Raw genomic sequence first — 26,258 nt, 5'->3', positions numbered from 1 at the left:
TAATACTAGTTAGCATTTCACCTATCATGATGATACTAGCAGCCAATTTACAACGGCTTACCCGTCGATGGATCAAAAGCTCTGGCGATTACAATCATAACTGCACCTGTGTGACTGCAGTTATTATATAAACTGCCAGGGAGCGTTAATAATCAGCAAGATGGCAGCGCCCATGTCGATGTGATCTGTTTGATCTCTACATTTTAGAATTAGACGGTTTCAACTAAATCTGAGGAAGATGCTACGTTTAAAGGTGATTTAGCATTGCGGCTAATAACTCCTCTTTCTATGAATCGTTTGAGAAAACCTAGTATCGTCCACAGTTTGATATTTTGGCTTTCGAAGCGACGGTAGGGGAGGGGTGATCTTGTGCCATCAAGGACACCTCCGTCGTAGTTACGAAATTCCAAATTATGCATAATAATCATACGTCTTCGTCTTCGTCTTGTGTACCCTCTAAAAACCCCTGCTGGGGCGTCGCTGAGGGGGGGGGGGGGGGTGGCTTGCGGACTAGGGCAAGGCAGCCAAACCGGCCTTAAAGGCCTCGACTGACGGGGCCTGGGCAGTGTGCCCCGGCAGTCTGTTCCACTCGGCAACCGTCCGAGGGAAAAAAGAAAACTTAAAACAGTCTCTTTTAGCTGTGGTTAACTGATACTTAAACATGTGACTTCCTCTGGTTCTGCGTTGGGCAAGTTTAAGATACTGGGTTGGGGATATGTTTATGATGCCATTCACAATTTTGTAGAAAGTGATTAGACGTGCGTCTCTCCTTCTGTCAGCGAGGAGTGGCCATTGTAGGCTTGTGAGCATATCAGTTACACTACTGGTTCTGCGATAATCGTTGACGGTCACTCTTGCCGCTCTACGCTGCACTCTTTCTAGTGCCTGGGCCCCACTGATAGTATAGGGGTCCCACACTGCTGCGCTGTACTCCAAGTGCGGGCGCACCAACGCCTTATAGCATGTTGATTTGACCCGTGGTGGGCAGTGCTGTAAATTGCGGCGAATGACCGCCAGTATTCGATTCGCTTTACCAGTTGCGTACTTTATATGTGTGTCCCACTTCATGTCATGAGATAGTTGGACACCAAGATATGGGTGAGTTTTGACACTTGTAAGGTTTTCTGAACAAAGAACATATTGAGAAATAATTGGTTTACGTTTGTGGGTTATATGAAGTGTGTGGCACTTAGATGGATTAAAGGACATCTGCCATTGGTTTTGCCAATGGGTCAGTGCGTCAAGGTCAGCTTGTAAGCCTTGTACGTCACTTGGGTGTTCAATAATACGGTAAAGCAGGCAATCGTCTGCAAACAAACGCACGTTGGACCCAACAATATCAGGTAAATCATTTATGTAAAGTAGGAACAAGAGGGGTCCCAGAACAGTTCCTTGGGGCACTCCCGACAAAACCTTTGTGGGTTTCGAGGACTCCCCATCAAGGACAACTGCCTGGGTCCTTTGTGTAAGGAAGGCTTGAAGCCAAGACAAAAGATTACCAGAGATGCCGTAGTGCTGGAGCTTACTCAGAAGGCGAATGTGGGGAACCATATCAAAAGCCTTGCTGAAATCGAGCACTATGGCGTCAACCTGTTTTCCTTGGTCAAGGGCACTAGTCAGGTCGTGAGTCGTGACCAATAGCTGGCTTTCACAAGAGAGGCCTTTCCTAAAGCCATGTTGGGCAGGGGACAATATATTGTATTTATCAAGGTGTTTCATCATATGACTATGAATAATATGCTCCAAAACTTTGCTACAGACTGATGTGAGTGAGACAGGTCTATAGTTTGATGGTAAAGACCTGTCTCCCTTCTTGAAGATGGGTGAGATGTTGGCGGACCTCCAGTCTTCTGGTACATCGCCTGTAGCAAGGGACTGTGCAAAAATGGTCTGCAGTACCGGTGCAATCTGTGTGGACACTGACTTCAGGAGTCTAGGATGAAGACCATCAGTGCCTGTAGCTTTGTTGGGATTAAGCTCTGAAAGTTGTTTAGCTACCCCTTCCACTGAGATGTGAAGTTGTGATATGGGGGGAGTCACAGGATTCCCAAGTGTTGGTCTGGTGTCCAGGTTCTCCTTTGTGAAGACCGAGCTGAACTGGTCTCCTAACGCTTCAGCCTTCTCCTTAGGGTCGGAGGTTAGTATACCCTGGTGCCTGATAGACGTTATGTTGGTAGAGTCCTGCTTTAGAGACTTAATGTAATTCCAGAAGGCCTTGGGGTTCTCCTGGATATTTTCCTCCAGGAAATCTGCTTTATACACACTGTGGGCTTTCCTTACTCTTTGTTTTATAACATAACATACGTATGATATGTTTGTATGTTTAACCAGGTACTTGCCAGCTTCCGATCCCTACACAGAGCCAGGAAAGATGTGTTTCAGGGGGACACTGCGGCATTGGAAGGTAGGACACTAAATACTTTACAATATAGCAAATTTATGGCCCACTCAAGAGTTTATTTTTGACAGGGTGTTCATGTAAACAAGAGTTTTTATCAATGAAAAGTTCTTGACAGGATGTTCCTGTCAAATGGTGTAAAAAAATCTTATCGACAGGGGCATCACTGATAGAATGTTCCAGTCAATAACATTTTCCTGCATACCTGCATACCATTTTCTTGACACAGTATTTATAGGATGTTCTTGTCAAAAAGAATCATTTTAGCACAAATACTAATAGCAATAACAGAATGAACTTTTGATAATTTAAAGAATAACATCTACAACCCTAACCCTAACCCAGAGGATGATCTGCCATGTAAAATGGTGCAAAAGTTACATTATGATGTATTTACATTTCAACTAATATTATAATCAACTAATGAAAAATGGATGTTAAAGAAGGAATGCCATGGCGGGGATTGAACTCCGACCTTGCATTTGCTCGGCTTGCAAGTTGACCACTCTAACCCCTTTAAATAAGACTAATAGCTTATGCTTTGCCATTATGCTTCGATTGGATGTTCACTGATTCAAAGGTTTAATATTCCCTGTCCACCCTGTAAAGAAGACTTTCATTTACACTATTGACATGACACTCTTGTCAAAAGCCATAGTGATTATATAACACTTAATATGTCTTGTTTATGTAAATGATTATGTTTGTATCTGATGTACTCTTGTTTACATGCTTAAAACGTAGTCAGATAGTCAGTTAGGAGATTGTAGCTATAGGAAATAAGATAATTTTTGTTGAATTGTAACCATAACTTTTTCCATGTTTTTCTTGATATTTCAGCTGCTCGACAGAGAATAAACCAGGAATTCCAGAAACACAAAACAGAAACAGACCAGGGCAAGATTGAAGAGGTTTGTTTTTATTAAACCTTAGCAACTTAGCTTGGGTACCATCTGGGTAGTCGTTCATGAAATCTCTGACAAGCTGCCTAAATGTTAAAAGGAAAGAAGAATCAACACATATATTTGGAGCTCTTGATTTCCAGTATAACTATAAGTTGTAGTTTGTCCAAAGAGAAGAAGAGAAGTTCACACCCTGTGATGTTTTCCTGTTTGTTGTGACAGTTAGTGAAAGTTGCGGAGGACACAGCCGTGTACATGAGACATGTAGTGGTGCAGGCACAGATGAACCAGGCAGGCAGATACGGTGAGTATTCATGCTTTCAAACTGTTTTCAACAAAGTAGACAACCGTCAGGGCTCGAAATTCAGTTTGGGACAAGGTGCACTGGTGCACCCAAGCTAAGAAATTGGGAGCACCAAAAGATTTTTGGAAACTAAGAATAGTTTAATCCTGGCTGTGTCACTCACCTGACATGCATGCTACGGGAAAGGGGCGCTGTTCTTAAGACGTAACATTAATCCATGCTCCACTGTTTATTGTGCATGTCAAAAAGAGCTAGGGGGATTTCTAAAGTAAAATGAACCTGTAAGTACTGTACATTGTTCTATGTTCTCTGTTACGATCAGTGGAAGAATACAGCTCTTCTGTGAGGTAGAATGGATTGAGACCGTTTTCTCTTTGATCCATAAACAGACCTATTGTGAAGTCAGAGATTGTGCACTTATGTCTTGTATTTTTTCCAGAGCTGAGGATCCGTAAGGACAGCGGTGTACTGGTCGACAACGCCACGCTGAAACCGCCTCGACCCAGGAGAACACGGGACAAAAAAACACAGGACACGAGATAGTACAACGTGTTCGTATGCAACACGCTCGGAGGGGGTACCACTCCTACAGTGCAGGATGAAGGATTTCGGTGATGTGTGTATGGGGGTGCTAGCACTTCGGTTCTATCTGGAAAATTCGAACGGAATAAATCTTTCCAAATAACCTGCCCATTTCAGTAGGAGTAGGTTGCAGAAAACAGTATTTATCTGAGACCTCCATAGTCAATTATAGGTTGGGTATAAAGTACTAGTAGTGCATCACAATACTTAAACAAGCCATAGAGATTCTGCTGGGTGCATATTAGCAGGAAGGAAATTTTGAGGCGTGGGAGCTTCTCATTTTTGGTAAAAACAGTGTAAAAACCATAGGCAAAATACTGTGTTCTTCTACCTTCACCTGAGGTTCAAGTGGCGAGGGGAGGGGGATGTCAACCAGTCTTTGATACTTCTATGTTCTATGTTCAAATTTATGTGATATTTCTGCACTTTGACACTCAAATCATATACAAAAATGGACAAACATATGACAGATTTGTATTGTAAGAAAAGTTTGATTTATTTCTCCGTACATCAGTTTCACATTCTATACTACCCTGAACCACTGAAGTTGTACATACTAACAAAACAATGGCTCAATATATGTCATAAGTTATACACATGGCTTTTTTGTTGATTTCTTGAAGGCAGCATTTGGAGTTCTGTACACATGAATTGTTAGTTTCTAAAGACTACAAATATTACTTCATCAATACTTTCTAATATCACTAACGTCACTTAAAGTCTGAAAAAGAATCAGAGCATTGGGAAAATCTAACTTGGAAAACTTGAATAATTTGTTTCAATTTAGTTCATGTACTGTAAACCTTAACATGTCATTTAAAAGCTCATTGCTCTATATCATTGTTGTTTTTGGCGATGCCTCAGGGGCAGGCCAAATGGTTGTTGCAATTATACTTTTTGTGATATCTATCTCTGAAGTCTGTTGGATTTTTCCAATCCTCAATGTCTTCACAAACTTGAAGTAACTAGCATCTATTCAACTTTCAAGCAGATGTGATGCCCAACTCTGTGTTTATGCATGATTTTGCAGCAATTATTGCATCTTTCTCGTAGTTTAGGAAACAAAGAGTAAAAAAGGAGCATCGCTAAAAATCATGCATGAATACTGAGCTGAATCTGCATGGATATTAGCATTTCTTGACTAACTTTTCTTCTAATTCTTTTCCTTCCCTAAAATCTGAGAGTTCACAGACCCCAACCGGACAGCAACCAGAATCACACAAGCATTCAGAACCTGGTAACGTTATAACTATCCAAAAACTGGATAATGAGGTCTACATTGGACACTTTCCCTTTTTAGTATGATGTCACCACAACCAAGAACTCCAATGTTTCTGATCAGCCCTTTTTTAAGACTTAATTTCATAGGTACATGTAGTGGTCAGAGTGTTAAGTTAACATATTCCAAGGCCCCATAATACTGACAGATACTGATATTGGCTATTTCATATGATAACATTTTTCTTGCCACGCAACCATAAAAAGGGTTAAGTTCCCATACCCTTTTTGAGGTTGTAGTGGCAGTGGATTGTTATCTACTGTGTCTAGCTATAGGACACGTTATTGGCCCCTCTCCTTCCACCGCTAACCTTAGTCAGGTACCCATTTTTACACATGGATGGAGTGGGGAAAGCAATGCCTTTCCCCAGGACACAGCGTCTAGCCAGGAATCAAACCCGTAACCTCTCAATCCTTTGTCCGCTGGCATTTTGTTAGAGCCAGTTTTCACTGTCGTCTGTGTCCTAGTCTAGCCAGTCTAGCGTATTTTCCCTAGATCTCTGATCGTCTGTATGATCGTAGGCATCCAGTTCCAACCAGTCCAGGAATCCGCCTCGTTTTGATTGAGTTTTCTTTTGGCAGCCCTCCCCACCGCTTGGACATTCAGATTTCCTGTAAAACAGCAAAAAATTTTATCACATTTTTTTTTTCAATGAGTCGTATGTTTGTCAGAGGCATTGAAATGCTTCATTTTCCTTTTATTAAAGTTGCAAAATGATTAACATATTCTTGAATGTAATCTTATTTACATTGCACACTCAGACATTTTGGTACTGTTAAACATAGTGGTTTTATTTTTGTGGTGTCCTCTCTACTGTAAAATTACCTTGAATATGGTTCCAATATTTTAAAAGAAATGTGGTTATTACAAAACAGAATAGCTTCAACCACAAATTCAAAATGCTGAGCAAAAACCAGGAAATTAGGTCCACATGAAAATAGAATTCTAGTAGTTTGACTAGTGTACTTAAATTGTTTTCACAATTGATAGGTACTTGGTACACAGTTTACATCTAGATAGCTGGGTTTGTAATGCAAACAAGTAAACAAACAAACAACTCACCCCCAAAGAACACATTTCTTCTTCGGGTTCATGTGCGTGCCCAGCGGACATGTGTACGCCTCCGCAAACTTTGGGAAGTTAGCAAGCGGGCCGTTCACTCTGGAAAACACAACACACAAAACACTGTCAGCTGAGAAAGTCTTGGCGAGATGGGAATATAGGAACAAAATTATTTCATTTTAAGCTTACTATCTCTACAGGTCTAATGAAAAGAAAATTTGTACAATCAAACTTGTCCATAGTGGAAAAAATCTAATAGGGACCACCAAAATGTGACCACAATGGCAGGAAGTCCATATTTTTTTTTATGTAGAGTCTGACAACTCTAAAGGTTATGTTCTTTGTCAGAGATGAGTTTTTACTCCAAAAGAAATGTGCTTTTTAGAACCCTTCTTGTTATAGCAAACAAAGTGTACACAAGTATGTATAAAATGGAAGGTTATTGCATCAAACACTTAAAATCAAAATTATGACAACCTCAATGTCGGAAACTCTATACAAGCTCAATCATCAAGGTAGTGCAATAAATACCTATCAGTGAGACAGAGATGGTACACTGAAACAGATGTAGAATACACAGAGTTTTCTGTATCATTTGATCGATCGATAGGATCCCCTGAAGACTGTATAGTGATGGGACCCCTGGTCAGGCTGGGACCTTTTTGATACTATCATGGCCCTCATATGACATAAATACATGAGAAGGTGTCTGACCTGTATTTTGCAGGGCTGTGTGGGTCTGAATACAGTAAGTGTCTGGCATATTCCTCCTTGTAGTATGTGCACCAGGTCTGTGGAAAAGGGAATATAGAACAAGGTTGAGATTTAAGAAAAAAATGTAAAGGCGCTACATATATAACCTTTTCAAGTGCTAGCTCTAAATTAGGGGGGGGGGGGGGAAGGAAAATTTAACAGAACTTAATGTAAGAGATAACTCTTGAAATTCCTTGTTGATGTTATCTTTTACTTTGCATTTCAAACATAATATTGACCAATTGTAGAAGTTTTGAGACTACAGAAGAAATAAACTTACCTGTCCCCAGCCTAAGAAAAACAACTGTTCAGAAGTCTTGTTGAGGCCGGGTAGTATTGTGTCCCTGTGTGACACGAGCCAGCTCTGGTACGCATTGTACGCTAATCTGACGCCTCCGTTGTCCGCTATGTTCTCTCCAATGGTATTCTCACCATTGACCTATTGTAAACAAGCATATACCCAGGTAAGGACAGGGTAGCTGTAGATATTCAATAGATATAAAGCTGGCTATATGTCTGAGGCATTGCCAAAAATAACGGCCCCCTCACACAAGTATGAGTTGTGTAATTGTCATTTTTTTGCCTTAGTTATTGTATTTCGAAAAGCTGTTATGAAGCTTTGTTATTAAACCCCAATTTTTTTTTCACCAGCAAAGTTTGCCTTAGAAAAAAATGTCAATGTGCAACTCAAACCAACTTCTGAATCAGTATGCACAAAAGTCCAAGACTATGTGAATGGGGCCAAAGAGCAAAAAAGTGACCACAATGATTCAGACCAGGTGATCTTGCAGAGGTGGTCACCAGTACTGCTTTGATTGTATTTCATTGCAAGTTTTGTTCCAATAAGTTTTTAAAAAAAAGCTAGGGGCATTGAGAAATAGTACTTTCTCATTCAATTTTTAAAAAATGTGTGTCGGATTCTAGGTGGCAAATGTGTAAATGTTGCCACACTGGCATACCAAAGTGTGTGTTATTTTGCACGTTGGCCATCATGGATGTCCTTTACTTACATGTTCTCCATACACTGTGTATTCAGAGTACTGCTTCTGCAAACACTCGGATTTCTTCCGAAAGTTTTTCAAAGATTCTGCCGTCCACCAGTTTCTTAGGTTCCCGTCCTTGTCATATTCTTTTCCTGCAAGACAGTGAAGGGTTTGGAGTTAAGGGAGGTTCAGTTGTTTCCTTAGTATAATGTATTTGTATTACTAATCTAAGACCTTAAAATGTTCTGTTACAGTAGCTGGGCTGTCTCCAGGACCCATCCCTCCTTCACAGGACAGAAATTTGCTTGTTGGGATGGGAAAAAGTTTCACCCTGCCCGTCCAAAAATCTTCATGACATGATATTGATAAAAAATGTATTTTTGTAAGCTTGAAATGACAGCTTTAAGAGTGAAAATTATATTAAACAACATGGTTTCCCAAACAGTGAGTTAGACAGAAAAAAATTCAACATTACAAGCTGCCCTGCTCTGTACACACTAACCCTAACCCTGTAGACGTTAATATCGTACTGTAAAAGCTGTATAGATTTTGCAAATTTTTGTTTACGCAAAAAATATCTTTATCCAGCATTTTGTTTTGCCAGCAGAGCTTTATCAAGCCCTTTGTGATAGCCATTTTCTAGTTGGGCAGCAATAGCTGTATTATCTAAAGTCTCAGGCATATCAACCAATGAAATTCAATAACACTGTGTAACTGACAAAACCTGAGATGATATTAACTCACCGTGATCGTCGAACCCATGGGATAACTCGTGACCCATTATCGCTCCCATGGACCCGAAGTTGAACGCCCTGCGAAGAAGAAGATCAAATTAAATCGTTATGATTATCATTGCATTATCACCAAAGTTTTATCAAACAGTCAAAACAGAAGACCACTCTGCTGATATCGATAAAGTCTAATCTTTGTGGAATGGCAGTCAATATACAATACTTAGGATTCTTCATGCTTGAAAATGTGTCAATTGGAAAAAGTATCCAAGAAACCACCATAGAAATTGTTCCATTAGAAGTGTGAGGTGTACAGGTTTGACTGTACATCATTTTGATGTCAGATGCAAAGGGTTAATTAGAAGATAGCTACTTACGATGAAATTTGCATTTCAATTGCAGAACTTAATTCTTTGAAAAGTTAGATACCTGAAGAAACAATTTGATGACACTTACATTGGAAACTTTGGTCCGTAAACAGGTGGTTGGAGGATTCCAGATGGAAACGCCATCAAATTGCAGCTGGCGCTGTAGTAGGCATTCACCTTTGCCGGTTTCATGTGCCACCTGGGAAAACGAAAGTAAGCTAGATGTAGGGACTTGGTATGTCAATGAAGATTACACAGTGACAGAAACGCCGGACCCTTTACAAAACTTATCCAGTTGCTCAAGAAACTTTACTGAGCATTTACAAATTTGACTTTGTTATTGCTACTACGTTGGGCCGACTGCTCTGTAAGGAGCTCACAATAGGTTGGGCAAAATCACAAATGTCTACAGTGGCTGCCATTCAGTCCTAACTCAGGTGATCTCAATACAACAGCAATTGCCCCAGGTGTGGCCATTACACACTAGGTTTTGAACCACTCAAACCAGGAACAAGGGCTATCAATTTTCGTGCCATAATTTCCCATGCACAATAGAGGCACAATATGTCCTTAATGTGAAAAATGACTAAAAATGAATATAAAGGCTTACTCTGATCTGTCCACAGGTTTTCCAAATCTTGCTACTATTCGATCCAGGTTGAATTTCTGGACGAGCAACATGTTACTGACGAAGTCATCATCTGTCACTACCAACTGTAGGGAGAAACAACATGTTTTTATACATGTAGTACTTAATGTCAAAGGTGTGTTACATAATGTAATACACAGGCTACAACCACATGAGGTACTTTTCCCCTGTAGTGTCCATACCCCTATAGTGTCAGTACCTTATGTAATGTCCGTACCCCATGAAGTGTCCATACCCCACAAGAAATATTGGGAACCTAGAGAGCCTTAATGACAAAACAGGTAGAAAACAGGAAAGACAATACGTAATGCTAGGTCACCTATATCTGTTTTAAAAATAATGGAAATTCTAAATAACTAACCTAACAGCAATTTTTATCGCACAACTAACCTTTTCGTAGTACTTGTCTAGCTTGGCTGGGTCTTTGATGAAGTCGGGATATCCGATCATGCGCCTGAGTGCAGCGAGTTTCTCCAGTGCGATCGTCCTTGTTTGGTTATCCATCCAGTCTGCCTCCTCTAACGTAAGCCTCATCTGCTCTTTTATGCCATCCAACATTTTGTTTGCCTATAAAAATGTTGCAATATGAGTGAGTGAATACATGAAACAGCTGATTGTAAGGTGGTCTTGTTACAGCTGTTGAATAGAATCTAACAGGCCTTAAAGCTGTGTCCTTGGGATAAGCACTTTATGCCTATTTCCTGAGACTTAGCTTAGGCAAGAGACATTCTCTTGGACAGGACATTAATGGAGGCCTGTGTTTGGCCTATAGCTATGGGTCCTGTAACCACTGATAAAGTTCTAGAAGTGGTCTCTTTGGCTTGCACTGTGCAAGCTGTTAGAAAAATACTAACAATTCCATTCTTAAAGTTACAAACTCTTTCACAAACTTCAAGTAACGTCACCAAACTTGCATTCAATTTAGAAAACAAACAAATCACAAATACCAATCACTGACCTTGTCAAAGTGGCCTTTCTCGAAGTTTTTGTCCGCGAACATTGCGCCGGTGGCCCAGCCTGCCATTTTGTTGGCTATGGACGTGCAGAAGCCACTCCTGGAGGGCGTTGACCTCGTCCCTCGGACGACCTTTTCTAGTTCCAGGCTGGCGATGCGGAAATTGAGGGACAGGTACGGAGCAAACTTCTGGTTGATCTGGTTGACAATGTAGTTGGCTAAAACCCTGGACAGAAAGATGGTATGCATTTAGACATTATGTGTTTCCTCATTGGTGACATCAACCTCCATCCTCCATTAACATTTATCTGTGGGATTACATAATGTTATATCCACCAATTTGAGAAAAGTGTGTTTGACAGGTCTCTATTACACAGTTAAGATATGCATTGGAGTTTATTATACTGGAGAATGTAAATGGTTGCAGATCTCTTCAGAAGCATTTTTTTCTAGGTGGTGTACTTATGTGACTGTTATGGTGGAATCGTTTTTGAATTGGTAGATGTTACATGTAATAATATTAATGTTATACCACAAGGGACAATATGAAGAAATGGCATTGTTCAACAACACAATAAGCTGGACTCGAAAGAATTTGCAGCTCCATGACTTAGTCCCCTTCAGCAACCCAACCCAACTTTCTTTCATTCATTCCTTGAACTCATTAACAGTAACTTACTGTTTGCTGGTGTTGGCCACGATTTTGGACATTTCAATCAGATACCCCGGGTCGTAGACGAGCACCGGTGTGTCTGGGCTGACCTTCTGTCCCAGCAGCATGTCCTCTACGTACTTCTTTATGTTGATCTGAAACAAGAGAAGTCAACTTTTGTAAGTGACAAATCAACAGGTGGCAAGGTGGTCTTTTGTGTTGAAGGATGCTGACACAGGTACTGAGTTTAAATCCCAGGTATGCTTTGATAAGCACTTGACACCAATTTCTCGCTCAGATGAAAAATGAGTGCTTAATAGCTTTGCTTGGGACGTCCCTTGGATAGAAGGTTAAATGAAGCTCCCAAGAAAGCCACCCTTATATATCAGAGAACCCACCACTATTATCGAAAAGAGTAGGGTTCCATCCTGGTTTGTGTCAGATAAAAAGATCTGTGATGGGAAAGGCACTTTCCCCACTCCACTTGTGAAATGTGGACATTGCTTAATGTTCCCACGTCCCTATGTTCTGATGTCCCTTCGTTCCAACACCCCAATATCAGGGATAGGGTCCAAGGGTTAGGGGATGTCCAAATATCAATAATGATAAGCTCATAATCAATACAACATGACTTTTACTTACAGATGGCATTATAGCCGTCAGGTTCTTCAGTGGCCACTTGTTGTACCTTTCAAACGTATTCCCTCTTGACGGAGCCCTTTCATCGATCTGTAGAAGGATGAGAGAGGTTCTCTTTTAATAAAGGACTACTGTAAATGTAGAAACTGTCGCGGTGGTTTAATGGTCGTGGTTTTCGCGATGGCCACTTTGCCACGAATTTAAAACCACCACAAACATTTTCCATGGCAGTAAGAGACTACAGTGCACGGTGCTACCGCAAAATTAAATCCACCGCGAAAAGTCCTTTTTCCCGCAACCACGAACTTCAATGAAAGTAAAAGCAAAAATATAGATCATTGTACTTGAATGTAACTGTCACAAAATACAAAATGTATTGACATAAACAAATGATAACTGTAGATAACTTGTACATTTCTGTTAACAAATTAGAAGTTCAAAATCAAGTTTACCTTGGCTAGTTCGGTCTCAAACTCCCACACATCCTCTAACTGTTGTCTTGCATCGTCCTCTTTTGCTCCGAGCAAAACTGCCAGTTTCACGACGTAGTTCAACCAGCCCTTTTTAAGCTGCAATTGACATAAAGTATGTAGTGATACACTAATTACAAAGAAATCAAAGATCTGAAATTGAATGATTCTGTAAGAAGAAACCAGGAAGTGTTTCAAAAGTCAGTAGAAACCTAACAAAACAGAAAGCCTGATAAAAATGCCTTAAAAGACATCCAAAACAAATGTTTGTAGAGTATGAAAATTTGACAAACGTACCTTTGCAGCAGTTTTCTTGTTGGTGTACATTTCGCCATGTTTCAAACTGAGTCCAGCGTGAACAAACTGTGTGAAAGAAAGGATGAGAGCAGATTAGATCAGTTCTTCATAACATAAAATCTCGATCCAGTTTTGCCCCATTGTCGACCTATAAGATTATTGCAACATCATTCAATACATGGTCCTTATAACGTAGCATACAGGTCTAGAGTGACAAGGCAACTAATCGAATGGTTGTACAAAATATAAAGTTAAAGACCCCCCCCCCCTCCCCACTATTTATGGTTTCTATGGTGGCACTCATCTCCATTCCAATGCCGATACTGTGTCTTTTGTATGACTTAGATGGGGATCAAACTCTCGATAATTGGTAAATATATATGTTAGATGACTGATAAGAATATTTCAGAACTCACCATCATGATGTTTTTCTCGGAGTCCTTGTCGTCTGCACTGATGCCGAAGCCGAAGAGCGGGTTGGGCCCGAGTTTGTGCGCGTTGATGAGTGCTTCCGTCAGGTCCCACTTGTCTGGGTCTAGTCTGCCGCCTTCCGGGTCTGTGCTGATGTTCCACGATCCTATAGACTCGATCACCTGAAGGAGAGGAAGATGGTGAGACGGAGAAAGAAACTACTGTAAATTCATTTATTTTTGTGATGACTTGTGATGAATTATTTCACAGTTCTCCCTCGGTCCCATTTTCACCGGTGCCTGTATGGGTTGTAGCCCTGGATCACGATGGTCAAATTTGGACCAAAAGTTTCCATTCGAACCCAGAGTATCGGGTTACCGGGGCTCCCGCGCGGTCCCCGCGGAGGGCTGACGGTGACTGAAACATCTTCTAAAATATCGTGATAGTTTGAAAAACAACCTCTCGCACGTGCCTCGTCGAGATTAAATGAAAACTGGCAGTGTGTATACGTCAAAACTTACCCTGTACGTGTGCTGCACTGTTTTGTCTCAATGTTTTCTGAAATGTGCATAGTTGGTTGATTTAGAAAGGGTGTTCGGTTGACCAAAAAAACAAATACCATATTTAGATTGGTCCTAAATTTGACTGAAAATCCAAATCTTTCATATCATATAGGTAATGATATCAATATCAAACTTTCTGTCTTAGGGATTTTTCAACTTCTACTTAAAACTATTTTTACAGCCAAGATAAGGTCGAAAAATCGTCATTTTTTCAAATTTTCACACTCAAAGACTAGTAATTTAAAATTGCCTCCATGTTCCAAAAATCCCTAAGACACAAAGCTGGAGATATTAGTTGCCGACAATATTAGTCCTGAAAGAGTTAATTTGCACGCGTTTTGCAAGCGATTTAAATACGATGTTTGGTCCTATGTCGAGTCGCACTGATAGTGACATAGAGTAATTGATACCGCCGTAAACAAGTGTTGTAACATTCAAGGTCACCAATAATGACACCAGCAGCTTTGTTACATGTCACATGTTCCAAACTAAGCGGCAGCAAAACTAAGCTTGCCAAATAACGGTTTATATTTGTGAAAATGTTTGTTTTTCTTCTGACGCACGGCACCCGGGAAAATGAGGGTGTTTTCTGCGTGTTTACTGTAACAACCTGCGGGTGACCGCGGATGACCCCAAATAGAACAGCCGTTCTGTTCGATCACGCCAGCGTTCTGTTCGATGGAAGATGATTCGTGTTCTAAATCCCCACAAAGAAGTCTGGAAATTTTGGGGCCAAATTTTACCATCGTGGATGGGTTCCAAAGCAACAAAGTTGTCCCAGTGGAATGTCGGATACCATGGGGGTTACACCTCAGGTCACGTTGTGTATTTGTTGCTGGGTCCCGGGTTGAGCTTAACTGTCAGTCTTAAAATTTCAGGGCCCCAGCCTTGCCCCAAAATAGCCTTCTAGCCGCTGGGTGTTTCATGGAGCCACGTGGGGGTTAAGCCCAAACGGGAAAAACACATGACTTGTTTATTGATGACTAAAACCAACCTTTAAAAGTGGTCTCCCGCCCTTTTCCTCAATAGTGACTTCGTCCAGACAAGACTGGTAGATCATCTTGGCTTTGGCGATGGCTGAGGAATTCTTACCCTTAAACACGTGTCCAGGTGTCGCGAGTTCCTGTGGTCAAAGGAAAAAGGAGTTAACACTTGCGTAAAATTTTACATCCAACTTTGAGGCTTTGCTGCAGTATCATAACTTGCTGCTAGGAGACCCATCATTGAACTTGACCTTCCTTTTTGTAACCCCTATGCATCCACCAAATATCATGCAGAACTACCAACAGCTTCTCAAGTTGCACTATACTCAGCCCGCTGCAGTACCAACAGAAATCGCCAAGTAAACCATTTTCGAATTAAACCTTCCTTTACACAACCACTACTCAAAATACCTCTACTTATGAATATCTATCAACAGCATCTCGAGTTTGCTCTTGACCTACAGACACACAAACAAGCCTCTCTATCCTGACACAACATAATCTTCCAAGCGAAGATAATGACAATATACATGTATATAAACATAAAATAGCAGATCTATCACCATACAAACTCTAAAGCTAAGTGAACAACCCGCCGTACGTGCAAACACGTACTACGTGCCAAAACGTCACGTGGGCAATTTTTGAGATCCGTAAGTGGTGAGTACCGCCTCCGTACGACCTCGTAGGGAATCCGATGGACTTTGCGTGCACGCGCAGGCAAAACTTTGTGTGCCATCGGGCTGCGGATTCGCCCCCCGTACGTACCAGTACGGGCGACACGCCTGACCTGTACAGCCTGAACGTTTTTAGAAATACGTGACCTCCCTAAAACACGTACGGACAAATTGCACGTACGGCGGGTTCTGCCCTTTACTTAAGAGTCTGCATGGGGATAAATCTGCTATTTTAGATATTCTTACCCTTCGCAGGATAGCAAAATTATGGCCTCCGATGCCCTGCAGTATACCATATTTAGCGACACCTGGCGACACGATAAGTTCCTTTAGATGCCTTCCGCAGGAGAATTGGTAGAAATCTTTGCATGGCTCGGCTTTGAGGTCCATCTTTTTTATCACCATAGCGCTCTCCTCCACACAGTGCGGCTCCAAACAGAAGAACTGGAGAAAGTAAGAAGAGAAAGATTATAAACTTTCTATCAAAGTATTTTCCATCCCTTGATAGAGGCGGGGCCGCCATAAACTTCCGTCCGGTCTGTCATATCTCTGAACACACACACACACTAAAAACGTACGAAGTTTGTACCTTAAAGTTTGGTAAGATATGAGAAATATTGAAAGTTTTTCCACGCCAAATTTTCGGCTGAGTTTGACCAACTTCCTGACGCACATTGATATTTGGGATGTGTGACGTCAGAAGTGGGTCAAAGGTGTCCGGAAGTCGATATCTACCAGCGGCCGGATCGATCGGCCCTGATGTAGAGGACTCCTGTTTTCGCCTCATGTGAAATAGTCCGATTCCATATCCAAAATCTTTAATATGTCTAGAATAAATGCGGCTAAAAACTATAAAACCACACAAATCATCAGTACACCGCGAACATTTCAAGATGTACAGTAGATACGAGAGTTTCAGACTTACTCCTTTCGGTTTGTTCATGTTCTGCAGCAGCATGTAGAGGAGGTAGGCCACAGCGGCGATCAGGAGCACCAGCAGGGCGAGCAGGACGCCTAGCAGACATTTCTCTCGATTGGAAAACACCCTTTCCTTCTTTTTCTTGTTGTCGGTAAACGATCCTGCAAGGAGTGAAATCGATTTGTCAATCATTTTGTTGGAAAGATTATTAGAACTTTTCGAGAGATACTAAAGGGCACGTCTGTTGCCGAAACGAGTGTGCTAGTATTTGAAGTTCATCCTACGTACGGTGTACCAGTACTAAACCGGTCCGAGTTTCTTGTTGGACCGGTCCGGAAAATCAGATGACCGGATTTTGGACCGATTAGAAAATGAACAGATTATACCGGCAGGCGTTCGAGTGTTTGGGGACTTAAGAAAATAACAAGAGCGAAGCAGACGGGAGTTGTTGGTCATTTGTACCAGGTTTCTACGGTCAAACTTAGTGGAAGTTAACAGAGGCATTAGTTTTGTTTACATGAAATACGATTTTAAAATACCAGTAGAGGTCGGATACTCCATCCAACAGACTCTTTTGTAGCAAAATGGACCATTATTTGAGGATTACCCATTCACATGTTGTCACCGACAATTAGGTCCAGGTCCGGACCTAAACCTGATCATCTGGACCGTACCAGTACCTGAATTTTCTGTACCGGTACCCACCCCTAACAAGTACCCTTTAGTCATCTTTAAACAGATGTTTCTAGGGCAACTCCAAATGTATTTGAATGCACAGTTGCTTTTTATGGTCGGTGTTGAATATGATAGTATCAGTAGCAATGATGCACTTTTTCTCTCGTAACTGGTTTGAGAATAAAGTTTACGCGCGCACACACCAACAAAAGAACATGCACACGCACAAACACAAACAAACATACACACATACAAATGCGCGCATAAACACACACACAAACATTCTCACACATACGTCCCGTCCAGTTTACCTCTATAGATCTACCTATCGCCATCCGAACCCACGCACTTTCCGACGCTCCAAGTGCTAGCGACAAGTTCTAGTGATCATGAGTCATACAATCAAATATGAACTCGTGACGATTTTTCTACACGTTTGTATGACGGAGTGAACGATGTCGCATTTTGCTCCCTAGATATGTAACGTTATGTAATGCCATGGGTTGATTCAACTAGCTCTGTTAAAAAAAGCTGTCAAAAACTGTCACATTGAGTACATTCAAATTTACCCAAGTACAGTGGCTTCAATGGCGAAGAAGTATAAACTATGGTGTTTTGCAGATAACTAGGTATACAAGCTTTTAAACGTATGTCCCGTGCAGGCCATGATCGTCACGAATTGTCTTACATATGTGCCCACCTTACCCCCAGGTCATTTAGCTGACACAAACATTAAAGATGGCGGCAAAGGTAGATGTGACGTCATTCGGATCATAAGTATTGACATGTCACCTGAAAATGCTCCTTACTTCTAAATCCCATTTAATTTAGCTTAGTTAGTTTTTAAATGATTGCATTTAAAGTTACAACCAATAGCTGTTTCCTTTGTAATCTGATTTTTGTATATGACGTAACAGCACTGCATCCGATTGAAAAAAAGCATTATGAAAAATATATGGCAAAACATCTTTTCTTTTTAGATAGTTATGAAGTACTAGTAGTCAAATGCTGTTGCATTTTTGTATCATCCGAAGCAATGATGTTCTTTGCACTTATCACAAGAATGTCACTCTCTGTTGGCGTGCGCAATCCAGTGTATTTTCTCGTAGAATCTAGTAAATAGATTTTTAAAAAGTTCTTTGTCTTTTAGTCAATGGAAATTTGGCCTGGAGTCGTTTCTGTTTAGTACGTTATTTTTATAAAGCGGTACTAAAATGAAAATACGTTGAATTAGTATTATGCGTGTTGTACTCCCTGTTGGCATATTTCAACAAGTGCGAATGTTTTTCATGTTTTTCTTCTACGGTTTTGTGGTATTCCGAATCAAAGCAGCTAACATACTAGTATCAAAAATGGAGTTTTTTGTTTCTATAAAGTTCTGGTATGTTACATGCATCGTCTTGTTTAGAACGACTATAAGAGCCTGTATCTATTTTCCTGCAATACTTCAATGCACACCCCAAGTCGTTGTCTTATGATTAAGACAACAACTGAGCCGAAACGGAAATCATCACTTCTTTCTTTAAGCGACCCAGAAACGAAAATAGAAGTAAAAACACATTGTGTGGTCATAGTAACGCACAAAACTTGATATACACTTGCAAAAATCATCAAAATTCTCACAAAAATCTTCGAAATTCTCACCAATGTCCTCAAGATGGTCACAATATGGTTCCTCGTCCCAGGTGTATATGTCCTGCTTGCTTGCTAAGGAACGTTTAGAATACGTCAGGAGCAAGTTCCCGATAGGCGACTTCCTCTTTTTCTTCGTCATGTTGAACGTTCACTTCTTCCTTCTCATGGCTTTAAAGTCATTTAAGACTCCAAAACTACGTTAGAGACGATATTTTAAACATTTGGGTCGAGAAGGTTGGGTGGGAAATAATTTGTCAGGAAAATTGTCTTGGCTATTCCAGGAGTTGTCTGCATCCCGTCGGGAGGAAATGATGAATAGAAAACCGAACTTCCCGTGTACCGATTTAAGTTTTGAGAAACTTTTCGTCAAATTATAAGATATAACATTTGTATACATTCATCTGATTCGGAAAAATACAGAATTTTTTACGTACTCTTAGCTTTTCTGTTTGGATGTATGGAGGGGAAGGATGGTAAATAGAACAGCCAATGCACCTGTCTCGTCAAAGTTGCTGGACCAGTGTAACACGTGGCAGTGCATGATGGGACAAAAATGTTACTGCACAAATATTGCACTTTTTTTGCAAAAATCACACGCACTAAATTGTTCAATTCGTTCCTTACGAACAGATAAATTGACATCGTGTAAAAATAGACATTCCATAAAGTTGGTCATGATACTTTTAGAAGAAGAAAATTCTTTCCTCGAGGGCAATTTGTAGACAACTATATTCCTTCGAAAAGAATTTCTTACAAGAAAAGCAAAATTGCGGGAATATCAGGAAAATGCGGCCATTTACAAGAATGAACAGATCTTACAGAGGCTACAGTTTCAGACGATACTTTCTTCTCTTTGTTACACGTTCTTGTTTTTTAGTAATATCCCTCATTTTTACCAGATGTATGCGGAGGCATTATTGCTAGAGGGAGATCTATTTGCATAATGCATTAACGAGGTACTAGTACTATGTTTCTATTCTCGGATGTAATTGCGTTTCACTTCAAACGTTTTTATATTGTTTATTACAAACACGCACCTTTTTCTTACCGTGTTGATTTGGTATGGCTTACGAAACAAAATATGCAATGAATTTATGTTTGTTTAGCTTGTAATTTTATATTTATCTGACCCTCCACACTCTTAAGCTTACATCATCTTGAGAATGTGGGTTTTAGTTTTGATGACGTTTCAAAACAAGTATCATCCTTGACATAGTTTTAAGCACTACCATTCAGACTGGTGTGTGACAGGTCGTTGTGTGATTGGTCAAAATAGCGGACGTGGGGCCGTCCATGTAGCTCATAGCTACATGACATAGGGGATGACCTGCAAAACCAGGTTGGATCTGTCTACTGTGGCCTGCGTTAGATAATCTTCCGCTGCCAGGGGCTACCAAACCGACCCCATAGCCCCGCCACCTTCGTCAAAACCAATACATGCAAAACAACAACAACAACAACAACAACAACAACAACAAAACAACATTGAAATGCAAATATATGACGGAACTGTAGCTACTCTCTCATTGATTATACTGTTGATTGCTGTTCTCTCATTGTGATGGGATAGGTCCATTTGGTGGGCCAAAGCTACCCGGGGCCCGGCCGGGAAGCTTTCGGAAACGAAAAATATGATACGAAAGGCAACAAAACACAGAAAAAATTAACTTAAAAAAGAAAATAGTAAGGAGCATAACTTGTGTATGATTCTTGGTAAATAGTTTGAATTTTCATTTTTCGTTTCCGCAAACATCCCGGCCGGGCCCCGGGTAGGAAATGGGACCTAAGCCTTCCAGAGAGCCTAGCGGGGCCAGTCAGTAGGTGGGCCGCTAGGAATGCATATCCAATGTATAATGTGATTAAACAACTAAATCGATCGATTTAAGTGTGTACGAAACAGTAGAATTTAAAAAATCGGAAAGTCCGCTACAGTACCAAGGAAACCGCTAGGAGATTCACAAGTTGCATGCACCATTAATTGGAATAGCAACGACTATCCACATGCCAAAGTGAATTTTATATCATCACATCCAACAACGACATAGCCTTCTTCACAGACACACAGCCACTAAAAGCAATACCTTCACTTCACAGAGGTAAAAATTTGCTCAAACCACCCTGCCTCGAAGACAAGTCTGACTCAAGCCTGCCGATAGTGCTGAACAAGCCTGGAGGGATTTGTCCGTGCGACCGATGATGCAGAAATGGCGAATTGTTAATTGTCAAAACACACTGTCCGAAGGCTAACCACAAGGCAACTTGTTACGTAAGGAGTACGCATTAAAGACATTTACCGAAAATTAGTAACGATGTTTTCACTCAAGACCCTTATATAAGCGTTATGTCAGAGTATTCGAGTTAATTAAAGGGCGGATTGTTGACTATGTACTTCGGGTCAGAAGGTCATCTCTAGAGTTATACGCTTGAAAGAGCACGTGTTGCAACTGTGCGCAAGCAGAAATAGATTAAAGCATATACAAATGAAATAACTTCTCGTTTGTACCTTTCTTAGGCGTTTACCGCAATGTGAAATGCAAGTATTTTATAGGCTTTCCATTCTTTCATTTCCCTTATTTTTACCTACACACGGTACGGTAAATAAGTTCTGAGCCTCATACAGAAATAAGTCGCAGAAATCAAATTTCTGGGCATAACTATAAAGTATTAGCCCTTTATGAATGGGCACTAAAATTTATTGTGATTATTACTTTGCAGGTGACACGCAGTAAAACTAGGTGATGGAAAATGAAAAAATAACAACAACAACTGACCCGAGGTGTGAAGGTCCATCTGCCGGGACAACTCGGACCATACCCCCCCCCCCCGACAGCTATTTCATTAATTTTTTTTTCGAAAATGTAATCCCCAACACTAGTTTTATATGTATATCCTCTGAAATGAGAAAACTGTAGGTTGGATTGATTGGATTGTGTAATTCATCGGAACTTTTCGGCATTCCATGCGGCGCACATTAGGTCGTTGACCCCGAAATAGGCAGTGTGTGTGGACACGTGGATAGGTGTGAGGCGCTTCTAATAGGGTACAGTAGTAAACTTTATCATTACTTGCTCTTCGGAATAGCTTTAGACAAATAAGATGTGGGTATTGATCAGAGAATGAGTCATTCTTGTTGAAGATTAATTGCTAATTAAGAATATTTTTCAAGCCGACCGTGTCCACTTTATTTTAATATCGCCGGAGCCCGCGGCACGTATGATACTAGATCAAAGGACCGCCACTCTGTATGACCAGGAAACTTTCGACGTAGAAATAGTAGCAGCTGGGGACAATCTTTATAATACTAGTACAAATGTACCAAGAAATGTCAAATTAATTTTTTTTCAAAAGATAAGTAATCTGGTCCGACTTGTACATGGGGGTGGTCCGAGTTGACCAGGGGGTGGTCCGAGTTGACCAGATTTTCAATGGGCCGAGTTAGTAATGGTCCGAGTCGTCCTGATTCCCAATTTGCTCTAGTGAAAGTCAGATATCGATATTCACTTTTTTTGTAATATTTAAAATATAAAGATAATCTTATAAGTTATTTTGACAATGCATTTAGTATATTTGATATGAACTTTGGTGATTATCGAAGAAAAGACTTCATACAATACAATTATACTTCGAAATTTGATCTGCGTACCTTATCCCTCGTAACTAGGGCTGGGTATCGGTACAGCGTACCGGTACAAAACCGGTTTTTCTTATTGGACCGGTCCAGAAAAACCGGACCTGAAAAAATTAGGTGGACCGGATGTTGGACCGATTAGAAAATTAACATATCCTTTTATCAGGCATTCACACGTTTTGGCGCTTGCAGTTGGAAGAAAATGACAAGAGTGAAGTAGAGTAGAGTTTATAGTAATTTCTACCAAGGTTTACAGTCAATCGTACAGGTGCAGTTATATTAGCGTTGTAGTATTTTAAAACGCCAGTGTAAGTCTAATACTCCACCAAACAGATTTCTTTGTAGTAAAATGGACCATTGGTATGAGTCATACTGAATCAGGTCCAGGTTCAGGTCCGGACCTGGACCTGATCCTTTGGACCTGAACCGGACCTGGACCTGAATTTTCTGTACCGGTACCCAGCCCTACTCGTAACTCATAAGTTATAGCTTTCAAGGCTCGTTTCCATTCCAAATATCATGTTTTTTTTTTTAAATTTATTGAACATGCCACTTGAAATAATAGCACATTCCTATATAATTACCAAATCCAAAACAATATCGACTTAGATAGAAGGTCACAACACACCCAAACGTCCTCACCGCAAACCTTCCGTGTCAATGGACAGAGAGCCCCCAACACAATAAGTTGAAATGACTTGAACCATTGTTGGTTATCGGTGCTGGCTTCTAACATTGATAAGAAACATTGTCCCCTAGGCTAGAGGATGTGACACGACAAAGCCAGAGCAGAAATGACCCCAGAATGTCCTTACTGTCTTGTGACGATTCAATCGTGTGGTTCCTGACTTACTCTTACCTTTTTTCATAATGTAATATGGCTGTATACTGTATATTCATGGTAATCTATATTGAGTACAAGACTAGGTCCTAAATCACGCTATTTTTGTCAGAACGACGGTTCATTTAGTATTCTTGTCCTTAAAATCACACGGTGACGGACAAACGTACACTTACACTTACACACACACATACACATACACAAACACACTACTTCACATACACGCTATACCCAAACACACATAAACACACACTATACACACACAAACACTCTTACACAGACACACACACACAAACACACACACACACACACACCTATATACACAGACACTCACACATACAAATATAAACATGATTTTTACGTGACCCGTGAATTTCTAGTTACATCGCCAAATGGTGTCTGAAATTGTAGTCTATTTCCCTCCCCTAAAACCAACACGACATTGTCTGAATACTTCTGTACATTCTAGATATTTCCTCTCCTTACACATGTGTACACTTTCAAAACACCATATCTCCGTATCTTTGGAAATCAGGTAAGCTTACAGCAAGGAAGTACGTATAAGCAGTTGTTTGATATGTAAGTACAAAACGTATTCAAAAGCAATGGATTAATTAATCTATTTCACCTACTTAAATCAAGTAGAAACAACTACTCAATTCAGTTCAATATACCATGTAACATTACTACAACTATACTTACTACTACTGCTACTACTATCAGTGATTTGAATAATTGACATTAGAAAAGTTGCTTCCTTCACACCTCTCGTTATAACAAGACTTGTGACTCTAATTAGTTTATCTTGTTTGAAAACAATGGAATAACTTCTGTTACTTTTCCGGACACCGATCCCTGCGGCATGGAAATAGCCTGTGTAATCACCCCCGACTACATGTGTGACGTTTGTGTATCAATATAAATCCTAAATTTCGTCCTTTCATACACAAATATTGCACATAAGAAGTAAACGTACCGTCATCGGAGTCGCTTTCGTGTTCACAGTGTAGTTGGGCGTCCTTTTTGTACACATCTTGGGCGAAGTGTTCTCTCAGCTTACGGATCGCATTCTGAGTGCTCCTGCTTTCATTGAACATTTTAGCCGCCTACTCTGTACCACCTTGACACGCTACACTCTACAGTGCCTATTCTAGACATCAGTGGCGATCTAACATGGTTTCAACGCCAAGATATGGTGGGAAATTTAACCACAGTTGCAGACAAGTGTCTAATGGCGAGCAGCAATCATCGGGGAGTTAGGAGTAACATTATTCAGCCCACGGGGCAGGTTAAACTCATGTAGTCGTTCTACAACAGGAAAGCAGTTTTATGCTTGGACCCACAGTGTTTAAGTGTTGTGTCTGTCTGGTGCAACTGCTTGTAGCCGGGCGTGGACGACTTCTTGTCTGTCAATCAGAAAAGGTGTTGAGCAGGTTCACCTGGTCTGCGTGAAGGGAATTTCTGTCATGCGCAGTAGCAAGGGAAGACAACTAGTCAACTTGTATTGTAAAAGAATGGACCTTAGCATCTGTATGATATAGATGATAATCTTTTTATTATAACTTTCAAACTTAATATGTGTAAAGCTTTGTATGGAACTGGATATTCATAGTTATAAGCTGAATTCAACTATTAACAGTACAATGAACCTTCCAATGATATGAATACATCTGCCCTAAACCATCTGTTGTATCAAGCAGGTTAAAATTTTAAGATTCTTGGTTGTATCTAACAATTCACCAATTCACTAAAACGCATGTACTGTACCTACCACTCTTGTCTAAAATTGGAAATATTTTAATCATATAATTCATTGCATCGGGGAAAACCAGACGGAAGTCGGAAGACAGGGGTCGACCAGATCGGCTCATACTTTGTATGTGTGATAGGTATGTGGAACTATTAACAGCCATATAATTAAAACCTTCTAGCTATTTTTTGTTATGGCGTTGTAGGACACCCCTCAGAAACCATAGGAAAATTAAACAATTCATGGCTGAAAATTACTGAAATTGCGATAGACATTCTGATAAATCTGGTACAGGTATGAACATAAGTTTTTCATTCCCAGATAGCATGGAATCGTTTTGCAGACCAAACGTTTAAGATCTAGATCGGAAGCATTGAAGTTAAGAGGGCGCAATAGGGGGTTACCAGAGCCGCTGAAAGCAGCATTTTTCTGTGCACGTGTATTTAAGTAATTTTCAAGGCCCATTATTTGCTATGTGCAGGCTCTAGAGGATGGTTTTAAATGTTGATGTACTTACGTGTACTTACTTTAAATGTTGATGTAGAAAACAACATCTAATTATCCAAAACAATCGCCATGCATGTGGGCTAGAAGTGGGTACCGGTACAGAAAATTCAGGTCCGGTTCAGGTCCAGAGGATCAGGTCCAGGTTTGGACCTGAACCTGGACCTGATTAAGTATGTGAGAACTTGTGAATGGACGATACTCAAAACAATAGTCCATTTCGCTACAAGAAAAGTATGTTTTGTGGCGTATTTGGCCACTGGCGTTCTAAAGTCCTTAACTAAACATTAACTGTCTCTGTAGCTGTATGATCGACTGTAAAACTTTGTAGAAAGCGCTCTAAGCTCTACTCTGCTTCGCTCTTGCTATTTTCTTCGACCAGAAAGCCTCCAAACGTTAAACGTGTGAATTCGTGATCGTATAATCTGATTGTTTTTCTAAAAGGTCCAACATCCGGTCCACCAAATTTTTCAGGTCCGTTTTCTTCCCGACCGGTCCAATAAGAAAAAAAAAAGGTTTTGTACCGATACACCGTACCGGTACCCACCCCTAGTGTGGGCCATACATAATGCAAGTCGTGAGAGGGGTCTCTTCATATCCCTCTTCATACCCCTCGAGCTTCGGCCGTTCTTCTTGATCGGTCTGAAA

The 26,258-nt window shown here is 40.6% G+C and overlaps 2 protein-coding genes across 3 annotated transcripts; one reads left to right on the top strand and one right to left on the bottom strand.

Annotated features, from left to right (window-relative positions):
• Positions 1–84: 84 nt before the first annotated feature.
• Positions 85–4,780, top strand: LOC118412458 (complex III assembly factor LYRM7-like). The gene is made up of 5 exons (XM_035815333.1): positions 85–253; positions 2,332–2,404; positions 3,239–3,309; positions 3,523–3,604; positions 4,044–4,780. Exons 1-5 carry the CDS (start codon positions 239–241, stop codon positions 4,145–4,147), a joined length of 345 nt encoding a protein of 114 aa, XP_035671226.1. The 5' UTR covers positions 85–238; the 3' UTR covers positions 4,148–4,780.
• Positions 4,662–24,726, bottom strand: LOC118412425 (endothelin-converting enzyme homolog). Of its 2 annotated transcripts, none has more exons than XM_035815282.1 (19): positions 24,333–24,726; positions 16,584–16,738; positions 15,905–16,102; positions 14,993–15,121; positions 13,441–13,617; positions 13,025–13,090; positions 12,710–12,826; positions 12,261–12,347; positions 11,646–11,773; positions 10,970–11,192; positions 10,402–10,578; positions 9,973–10,076; positions 9,451–9,561; positions 9,008–9,075; positions 8,291–8,415; positions 7,561–7,719; positions 7,242–7,318; positions 6,528–6,626; positions 4,662–6,076 (listed from the first exon to the last, which is right to left on the bottom strand). In XM_035815282.1, exons 1-19 carry the CDS (start codon positions 24,451–24,453, stop codon positions 5,929–5,931), a joined length of 2,469 nt encoding a protein of 822 aa, XP_035671175.1. In that variant the 5' UTR covers positions 24,454–24,726; the 3' UTR covers positions 4,662–5,928. The 2 variants fall into 2 exon arrangements, with proteins under 2 accessions (XP_035671175.1, XP_035671174.1); XM_035815281.1 differs by lacking the exon at positions 24,333–24,726 and adding an exon at positions 18,897–19,163.
• Positions 24,727–26,258: the final 1,532 nt, after the last annotated feature.

Source organism: Branchiostoma floridae, chromosome 3, assembly GCF_000003815.2.
Source record: "Branchiostoma floridae strain S238N-H82 chromosome 3, Bfl_VNyyK, whole genome shotgun sequence".
Lineage (NCBI taxonomy): Eukaryota > Metazoa > Chordata > Leptocardii > Amphioxiformes > Branchiostomatidae > Branchiostoma > Branchiostoma floridae.
The sequence above is the reverse complement of the archived record's forward strand: the minus strand, read 5'-3'. Positions and strand labels throughout refer to the sequence as shown.

What these genes read in the sequence shown, in the direction of transcription:
- LOC118412425 (XM_035815281.1), bottom strand. Translation starts at nt 19,026, where the DNA reads ATGACGAAGAAAAAGAGGAAGTCGCCTATCGGGAACTTGCTCCTGACG. An exon ending in TAGACAAGTACTACGAAAAG is followed by an intron (nt 10,077 to 10,401) that starts GTTAGTTGTGCG and finishes TTCTCCCTACAG; the next exon opens with TTGGTAGTGACAGATGATGA. An exon ending in AAGAAATGTGTTCTTTGGGG is followed by an intron (nt 6,077 to 6,527) that starts GTGAGTTGTTTG and finishes GCTGTTTTACAG; the next exon opens with GAAATCTGAATGTCCAAGCG.
- LOC118412458 (XM_035815333.1), top strand. An exon ending in GGACACTGCGGCATTGGAAG is followed by an intron (nt 2,405 to 3,238) that starts GTAGGACACTAA and finishes TTGATATTTCAG; the next exon opens with CTGCTCGACAGAGAATAAAC. An exon ending in ACCAGGGCAAGATTGAAGAG is followed by an intron (nt 3,310 to 3,522) that starts GTTTGTTTTTAT and finishes TTGTTGTGACAG; the next exon opens with TTAGTGAAAGTTGCGGAGGA.